General features: G+C 40.4%; 1 protein-coding gene across 1 annotated transcript; it reads right to left on the bottom strand.

Annotated features, from left to right (window-relative positions):
• Nucleotides 1-200: 200 nt before the first annotated feature.
• On the bottom strand, nucleotides 201-9,246 carry LOC137342345 (immunoglobulin lambda-1 light chain-like). The gene is made up of 3 exons (XM_068006282.1): nucleotides 9,161-9,246; nucleotides 8,700-9,056; nucleotides 201-548 (listed from the first exon to the last, which is right to left on the bottom strand). The coding sequence occupies exons 1-3, from the start codon at nucleotides 9,207-9,209 to the stop codon at nucleotides 220-222; spliced, it is 735 nt and encodes a 244-aa protein (XP_067862383.1). The 5' UTR covers nucleotides 9,210-9,246; the 3' UTR covers nucleotides 201-219.
• Nucleotides 9,247-9,915: the final 669 nt, after the last annotated feature.

The raw sequence follows: 9,915 nt of genomic DNA, 5'->3' as shown, positions 1-9,915 counted from the left end.
ACTTTTTGGATAAAAAAGACACTGACAGATTCACCACCTCTGCGAATGAAATATGATTGTAATAAACGATATTTTAAATCGATAATACAGGATCCATTCCTGATACAGTTAAGAAATCGGATATAAGATTACAAGCAAAGGAAAAAATGAAATCGTTTTAACAGTCCCTGCTCCATGTTCGATAACAGACTTTATACCGAATACGGCGGGTTTTCTCTTTCACTGGCAGGCTGATCTCTCGATACTTTGCTTGAGTTGAGACCCGAGAGACTCATGTGTAACCCCGCAGGTGTACACTTGGTGTGAGTTCCAGTCGGTGGCGGACAGGGTCAGATAACTGCTCAGACTGTACGTCTGATCGGTGTCCCGTACGGCCTGAGTCGTCTGGACACCAGTGTCCGTGATCTTGCCGTCTACGCTCCACGATACTTCCACCGAACCCGGGAAAAAATTATTCACCAAACACACCAGGGTCGCCGCCTTTGCAGCAGAGATCTGATCGGACGCCGGCGGGAGGAGGGATACCGAAGGGCTGGACGTCTCTCGGGCTGGAAAGGGAAATAGTTTAAAGGCAGATAAGTAAATAAATAAACCAGGTGTTACTGCAATACTGGAACAAAGCAGTTGCGGCTGAATTTCCCAGCGTGTTCTCCCGCTCGTCGGCCGTAACTTCGGCGGAAACCCCTGAAAGATAGCACAAATTCTATGCAATCTCCCCAAGTGTTTATAAATAAAATAGTTAATGCCGCTAAATATTTCGAATAATAATTCTAATTGAAAACTGAGGTTATTTGGATCAGGGCCGTCACATATTCTGTGTGCCCTGATATATTTACAGAATGGCGCTCCAAGTATATTAAATGCCAAACTACAGTTTCGATGCACTGATTGCATTTCATGAATTAGTGTCTATAAAAAGTAGAGGACACACACATTAAGCTATCAAAGAAAGAGAACAGACAGAACACACTACGGGAAAGTGTCGCTCATCTTCTGCCAGCATTGTTGCCCGCGGCAGTTGCGCTCCCGACGTTTCACTTACAATCTTACTGGGTTTGTAAGGAAATGAAATATTCCAGCACGCACACTCCCAGCTCTGTTCACAGGTTATAAAATAGCTCAATAAAATGACAAGACAACCTGAAGTCAAAATAATAAAGGATAACGATCAAACTTCCGGTGAAATATTACAGTTTGTGGTACTCGCTGACATTTATTCGGATCTTCCCAAAATTCCGGGTAATTTTGCGTTCCAAATTCAACCACTGACCCCCCGGCGCACCAACACTTAATGCAAGCTATCTTCCATCTTCTTAATAATACTGTATGTCTTTACCTCATGCCCCTTTTTATCTGTGTCCCACACATTCCTTTGTCAACCTCACTAATTATTATTTTACGGATTTAATATATTAGGGAACTCAGGAAGACTCAGGGGTAGATCTTAACCAGGGGCATTGGCACCAGTACTGGGGAAAGAGGGAGCTCCAGTTAAACCGGGCTGGGACCAGCGTTCTGGCGAATGGAATAACAAGGGCTGTAGATAGGGCTTTAAACTAAAAAAAAAGGGGGGTTCGGGAAGGAGGGGTCAGGTGAGGGGAAATTTAGAAATCTAATGAGAAAAGTTAAGACAATAGAGCAGTGTAGTGATTTGGGTAAAGATAAGCAGAGTGTGGCAGGAAGGGACAGAGAGTTTATCAATAATGTGCAGCAACAAGTAAGGTCAAAGCAGGCAAAATGGTAAAAAGTCAAAATTAAAGGCTCTTTACCTGAATGCACAGAGCTGTACGTTCATAACAAGACAGATGAATTAATTACACAAATAGAGATAAATGGGTTTGACCTAATAGCCATTACAGAGACATGGTTGCAAAATGACCAAGGTTGGGAACTAAATATTCCAGGGTACATGACATTTAGAAAAGACAGGCAGAATGGAAAAGGGGGGGGGGGGGATGTAGCCCCAACAATAAAGGATGACATAAGGACTTTGGTGAGAAAGGATCTTGGCTCAGAAGATCAGGAAGTAGAATCAATATGGGTGGAAATTAGAAATAACAAGGGGCAGAAAACAGTGGTGGGAGTAGTTTACCAGCTCCCTAATAGCAGCAATATTGTTGGACAGAGTATTAATCATGAAATAATAGGAGCTTCTAACAGAGAAAATGCAGTCATCATGGGGGGACTTTAATCTGCATATAGACTGGGCAAATCAAATTGGCAAAGGTAGTTTGGAAGATGAGTTAATGGAATGCATTTGAGACGGTTTCCTAGAGCAATACTTCATGGAAACAACCAGGGAACAGGTTATTTTAGATCTTGTATTATTAACGTCATAGGGTTAATTAGTAATCTCACAGTAAAAGAACCTCTGGGGAAGAGTGATCATAATATGATAGAATTTCACATTGAGTTTGAAAGTAACATACTTAAGTCAGAAACTAGAGACTTAAACTTAAATAAAGCCAATTACATGTATGAAGGGCGAGTTGTCAAAGGTAGATAAGGAAATTAAATTAAAGGCTTTGACAGCTGAAAAGCAATGGCAAACATTTACATAAATATTTCAATATTCTCAACAAATATACATTCCATTGAGAAATAAAAACTCCACGGAAAAAGTGATCCACCCCTGGCTAACTAAAGAAGTTAAGGAGAGTATTAGATTGAAAGAAGAGGCCTACAATGTTGCCAAGAAGAATAATAAGCCTGGGACTGGGAGAGTTTTAGAAACCAACAAAGGACGACCAAAAAATTGATGAAAGGGGAGAAAATAGAATATGAAAGTAAACTAGCAAGAAATATAAAAACGAATTGTAAGAGTTTCTACAAGTATGTAAAAAGGAAGAGAGTAACAAAAGTAAATGTTGGTCCCTATGAGGCTGTGACAGGAGAAATTATAATGGGGAATTAGGAAATGGCAGAGGCGTTAAACAAATATTTTGTATCTGTCTTCACAGTAGAGGACACAAAAAGCATACCAAAAATAGTGGGGAACCAAGGGGTGAATGAGCATGAAGAACTTAAAACAATTAATATCATTAGAGAAAAAGTACTGGACAAACTAATGGGACGAAAAGCCAACAAATCCCCTGGACCTGATGGACTATATCCTAGGATTCTAAAAGAGGTGGCTGAAGAGATAATGGATGCATTGGTTATGATCTTCCAAAATTATCTAGATTCTGGAACGGTCCCAATGGACTGGAATGTAACAAATGTTACCCCGCTGTTCAAGAAGGGAGGGAGAGAGAAAACAGGGAACTACAGGCCAATTAGCCTGACATCCGTCATCGGGAAAATGCTGGAATCCATTATTAAAGAAGTGGTAACAGGGCACTTTGAAAATCATAATATGATTAGGCAGAGTCAGCATGGTTTTATGAAAGGGAAATCGTGTTTGACAAATTTATTAGAGTTTTTTGTGGATGTAACTAGCAGGGTAGATAAATGGGAACCAGTGGATGTAGTATATTTGGATTTTCAAAAGGCATTGGATAAGGTGCCACATAAAAGGTTGTTGCACAAGGTAAGGGCTCATGGGGTTGGGGGTAATAGCATGGACAGAGGATTGGTTGAAGGACAGAAAACAGAGAGTAGAGATAAATGGGTCATTCTCAGGTTGGCAGGCTGTAACTAGTGGAGTGCCGCAAGATTGGTGCTTGGGTCTCAGCTATTTACAATCCATATTAATGACTTAAATGAAGGGACCGAGTGTAATGTATCCATGTTTGCTGATGACACAAAGCTAGGTGGGAAAGTAAGCTGTGAGGAGGACACAAAGAGTCTGCAAAGGGATATAAACAGATTAAGTGAGTGGGCAAGAAGGTGGCAGATGGAGTATAATGTGGGGAAATGGGAGGTTATCCACTTTGGTAGGAAGAATAGAAAAACAGAATATTTTTTAAATGGTGAGAAACTATTAAATGTTGCTGTTCCTGGAGAGACTTAGGTGTCCTCATACAAGAAACACAAAAAGTTAGTATGCAGGTACAGCAGACAATTAGGAAAGCAAATGGCATGTTGGTCTTTATTACAAGGGGTTGGAGTACAAGAGTAGGGAAGCTTTAGTGAGACCTCACCTGGAGAACTGCATATGGTTTTGGTCTCCTTATCTAAGGAAGGATATACTTGCCTTAGAGGCAGTGCAATGAAGGTTCACTAGATTAATTCCTGGGATGAGAGGGTTTTCCTATGAAGAGAGGTTGAGTAAAATGGGCCTTTACTCTCTAGAGTTTAGAAGAATGAGAGGTGATCTCATTGAAACATATAAGATTATGAGTGGACTTGATGGGGTAGATGCTGAGAGATTGTTTCCCCTGGCTAGAGAGACTAGAACTAGGGGGCATAGTCGCAGGATAAGGGGTCGGCCATTCAAGACTGAGATAAGGAGGAATTACTTCATGCAGAGGGTTGTGAATTTTTGGAATTCTCTACCCTAGAGGGCTGTGGATGCTGAGTCTTTGAATATATTCAAGGCTGAGATGGATAGATTTTTGGACTCTCGGGGAATCAAAGGATGTGGGGATCAGGCGGGAATGTGGAGTTGCTGTAGAAGATCAGCCATGATCTGATTGAATGGCGGAGCTGGCTCGAGGGGCGGTATGGCCTACTCCTGCTCCTCTTTCTTATGTTCTTATGACTTTGTGCGATAGTGTAAAACAGGTCACAGTGAATCAGCAGCAAGATTTACATCTCTTCTGATTCTTATTTCAATTGACTGGTTTTACACTACCGCATGAAGTCAAGATATACCCCATAATATCAGCCTTGGTTCACTGGTCGCACTCTTACCTCCCAATTGGAAGATTGTGGGTTCAAACCCCACTCCAGAGACTTGTGTGCATAATCTAGGCTTACATCATAGTGCAGCACTGAGAGAGTATTGCACCTTTGGAGCTTTACTCTTTTGGATGAGGTTAAACCGAGGCCCCATCTGCCCTCTCAATGGCGCTTCTTGAAAAAGAGCAGGGCATTCTCCTGGTGTCCCAGACAACATTTATCCTTCAAACAACACCACCAAGGTGATATTATGTGGTCATTTATCTCATTGCTGGGACCTTGCTGTGTGCCTAATAACGGCTACACTTCCCTATATTATCATAGTATCGTATGTGTTACAGCACAGAAGGAGGCCATTTGGCTCATCTTGCCTGTGCCGGCTCTTTGAAAGAGTTATCCAATTAGTCCCACTCCCCCACTCTTTTCCCATTGTCCTGTAATTTTTTTCCCTTCAAGTATTTATCCAATTCCCTTTTGAAATTTATTATTGAATCTGCTTCCACCACGCTTTCAGGCAGTGCATTCCAGATCATAACAACTCTCCTCATAAAAAGATTTTCCTCATGCCGCCTCTGGTTCTTTTGCCAATCACCTTAAATCTGTGTCCTCTGGTTACCGACTGTTCTGCCACTGGCAACAGTTTCTCCTTATTTACTCTATCAAAACTGTTCATGATTTTGAAACACCTCTATCAAATCTCCTCGTAACCTTCTCTGCTCTAAGAACAACCCAGCTTCTCCAGTCTCGCCACACAACTGAAGTCCCTCATCCATAGTACCATTCTGTTCTGCACCCTCTCTAAGGCCTTGACATGTTTCCTAAAATGTGGTGCCCAGAATTGAACACAATACTCCAGCTAGGGTCTAACCAGTATTTTCTAAAGGTTTAGCATAACTTCCTTGCTTTTGTACGCTATGCCTCTATTAATAAAGTCCAGGATGCCATTTGCTTTCTAAACAACCTTCTCAACTTGTCCTGCTAACTTCAAAGATTTGTGTTCATACACCCCAGGGCTCTCTGTTCCTGCACCTCCTTTAAAATTGTACCATTTAGTTTATATTGCCTCTCCTCATTCTTCTTACCAAAATGTATCACTTCACATGTCTCTGAATTAAGTTTCATCTGCCATGTGTCTGCCCATTTCAGCAATCTGTCTATGTCCTCTTGAAGTCTGTTACTATCCTTCACATTGTTTACTATATTCTCGAGTTTCATGTCATCTGCAAACTTTGAAATTATACCTTGTATATCCAAGTCCAGGTCGTTCATATAGAAAGAGCAGTGATCCTAATACTGACCCCTGGGGAACACCACTGTACACTTCCCTTCAGTCTGTAAAACACCCGTTCACCACTACTCTCTGCTTTCTGTCCTTTACCAATTTCGTATCCATGCTGCTACTGCCCCTTTTATTCCATGGGCTTGAATTTTGCTGACAAGCCTATTATGTGGCACCTTTTGAAAGTCCATATACACAATGTCAACCGCATTGCCCTCATTATCCCTCTCTGTGACTTCATCAAATAACTCAATCAAGTTAGTCAAACATGATATGCCTTTAACAAATCCGTGTTGACTTTCATTTATTAGCTGATACTTTTCTAAGTGCCAATTACTTTTGTCCCAGATTATTGTCTCTAAAAGATTCCCCACCACTGATGTTAGGCTGACTGGCCTGTAATTGCTGGGTTTATCCTTATCCCCTTTTTTGAACAGGGATGTAACATTTGCAATCCCCCAATCTTCTGGCACCACCCCCATATCTAAGGAGCATTGGAAGATTGTGGCCGAATCCTCTGCAATTTCTACTCTTACTTCCCTCAGTAACCTAGGATGCATCACATCTGGGCCGGGTGACTTTTCTACTTTGAGTACTGCCAATCTTTTAAGTACCTCCTCTTTATCTCTTTTTATCCCATCTAATATCGCTCCTACCTCCTCCTTTACTGCTACATTGGCAGCATCCTCCTCTCTAGTGAAGACCGATTTGGAGTATTTATTTAGTATCTCAGCCATGTTCTCTGCCTCCACATGATCTCATTTTTTGTTCCCAATAGGCCCCACCCATCCTTTGACCATCCTTTTACTATTTATATGTTTATAAAAGACTTTTGGGTTCTCTTTTATGTTAGCCATTAACCTATTCTCATACTCTTTCTTTGCCCCTCTTATGCCTGTTTTTTAGATCTCCTCTGTACTTTCTGTATTTGCTTGGTTCTCTACTGTATTATGAATCTCACACTTGTCTTAAGCCTCCTTTTTCTGTTTCATTTTAATCTCTATACTGTAAGTCATCCAAGGAGGTCTAGATTTGGATGTCCCTCCTCTCCCCACCCCATCGCCCGTGGGAATGTGTCTACACTGTACCCGAACCATCTCCTCATTGAAAGCCTCCCATTGTTCAATCACTGTTTTGCCTATCAATTTTTGATTCCAATCCACCTGGGCAAGATCCCTTTTTAACTCACTGAAATTAGCCCTCCTCCAGTTAAGTGATTATACTTCAAAAGTAATTAATTGATTATGAAACACTACAGAACGTTCTGAGGTTGTAAAAGGCGTTATATAAATGCAAATTCAATCCTGTTAAGTGTATATTACACCGCAGGATTGAATTATCTGTACCCTCTTAAAAACAGCAACTCTGACTATAGGGGTAAAATATGGACTAACGATATAAACAGCCTAATTGATGCTGTGTCCTTTTTGACTCCAATAGCAACAATTAAATCGTTACAATCCAATGGGGAAATTAAGAGAAGAGGGAAATTAATCAATGAAAGGGTATGGTAATTCTCCTGGCTTAAATAAGCTTGGATGTTTTGCCTTTTTTTTTTAACAATACCAACAACGGAAGGACAGAAAAGGGTAATGACCGTTGAAACATAGGCCGTGGAATAATTTTATATTTTGACTTTTGGAAAGACCTTCCTCCCATTATTACAATTGAATAAATCAAAATGAATTTGTAGATCGGGCGTACACAATTGTTTATAAACCGTAAGTGAAACAACCCTTTGCCACGAGTACAGGAACATATTGCACTTAAGAAAAGGGTTAATCAGATTGTCCTGAAGTCTACTAATGTTATACTACTATTGATTTCTCTTCATATTGTAGTAATTATAACCCTTAGCCATTGCCTTTTCAGCAGGGAAGTTTAAGTCAATTGAGAGCACCAATGGGCTATTGATTCAGGACTGACCTTGCAGCAGTGGTTAATTAGTCACTTCAGTAAACCTAATTAAAAGACTTGCCATTGCATACAGATTCATATATTTCAGAGAACTTTATCAGTTGATAAGTGCAGGAGAAACAGTTAGTTCTGCAAAAGAAAACATCTGGGTATAAGTCATACTTTTTAATTGGGATTTATGCAGAAGGAGGAGATTACCTGCTGCGAAATGGTACTGAATCAAAGAGAGACTTATAATTAAAAGTTTAATTTGGTGGAATAGCAATTCTATGCAACAAGAGCGAAGTATCAATAAGATAATGAAATAGCGGAGTTGTACCAGTCTACGAAAAAATAGCTTGTGTAAGGAAAACTGAAGTTATTGACAAGTCAATTAAGTTGATAAGTTGTATTATAACTATTATGTAATACGGAATTGTATGGATTGTCACGTGGATGGAGTAAGCGAAATGTATAAAAATTGTCTGTTTGTAATGAGTACTTCGATTCATAAGACGTCAGATACTGAGCTCAGAACTCTAACACGTCTGAATCCCTCAACTAAACTAGCAAGGTTTAGTTGTAAGTATTGCCTTTTGTGTGTATGTTTAAGTACTCTTATACATGTGCTATATACTTCATAAATCTGAGACACCTGATTTTCAATGTTTGGAACCTTATTCATTTGAGGAGTAAATTAAAAATAACATCTCGTCTAACAGCACGAAGTAAAGTTACTTACTCAGACAAGTCAGCTTGGTGCCTGTCCCGAAGGCAAAAGCATTGATGGAGCTAATCCATACACCGCAGTAATAGTTCGCCTCATCCTCCGATTGCACCTGACTGATGGTTAAATATCCAGCGTTGGTTGACGAGCTACTTCTTCCGGAGAATCGATCTGGAGTGCCGGAGCCTCTGCTTACAGTTTGGGCATTATGGTACAGAATATACCGAGGAACATTCCCAGATTTTTGCTGGTACCAGGATACAGCTGCGTTTCCCAAGCTGACTCCGGTGACTGTACAACTTATTTCGACGTTTCCTCCCAGAGCAGTGGAAAGAGACTGTGGTTGGCTTAATGTAACCTCAGCGTTTGAGCCTGTGAAAAGAATAGATGTATGAGCTTCAGACACTATCTAATACTGCGCAATAAATCGTTATTCACAGCGATTCCAACCTGCAATCAAATGTTCGAATATTTACCTGACATAAAAAGTATCAGCACGGTGACAACAACAAGCCACTCAGACATTGTGAAGAGTTAAATAGAAGCAGATATGTCGATGATATCCAGGTGAAACGGATCGTTTATCTGTTTCGCCATCTCTTTTTATCAACCCTGTGAACGAGGCGTTACCGCCTGTCCTGTATCTATGCAAATCGTTAATGAAACGGCAAAACTCAATTGGACCATCCAAACTGATGACAAGCAATATGCAGTCTGTTGTGTCAGGAATGTTGTTAATTTTCCATAGACAACGGAATTAGACTATCTGGAGCTCGGAGCTTTCAGAAACTGTTGACACAGATTGTTTTACATTATAGATTCCAGTTTTACAGATTTGCTTTTATTTGCCTTCCGTGAAATTAATTGCCATATTGCTAATATATAAATAGATTCGTGTTAGAAGAGTATCAAATGAGATAAGGTTCCAGTTAAGTAATCTTAAATTAATTAAGGGCCGACAATTTTGTGTACTCGACTAAAACTCTATAAAATTAATATCGCTCTTTTCTATTATCGAGAGTTTAGATTGCTTTTGAAAATATTATGCGACTAGGTGAAGGGCTGAGACCCATCGTGGCGAATTAGGTGAAGGGCTGAGACCCATAGTGGAGAATTAGGTGAAGGGCTGAGACCCATTAGTGGAGAATTAGGTGAAGGGCTGAGACCCATTAGTGGAGAATTAGGTGAAGGGCTGAGACCCATTAGTGGAGAATTAGGTGAAGGGCTGAGA

The sequence above is a fragment of the Heptranchias perlo genome, chromosome 25 (genome assembly GCF_035084215.1).
Source record: "Heptranchias perlo isolate sHepPer1 chromosome 25, sHepPer1.hap1, whole genome shotgun sequence".
Lineage (NCBI taxonomy): Eukaryota > Metazoa > Chordata > Chondrichthyes > Hexanchiformes > Hexanchidae > Heptranchias > Heptranchias perlo.
This window is presented reverse-complemented; position numbering and strand designations above follow the sequence as displayed.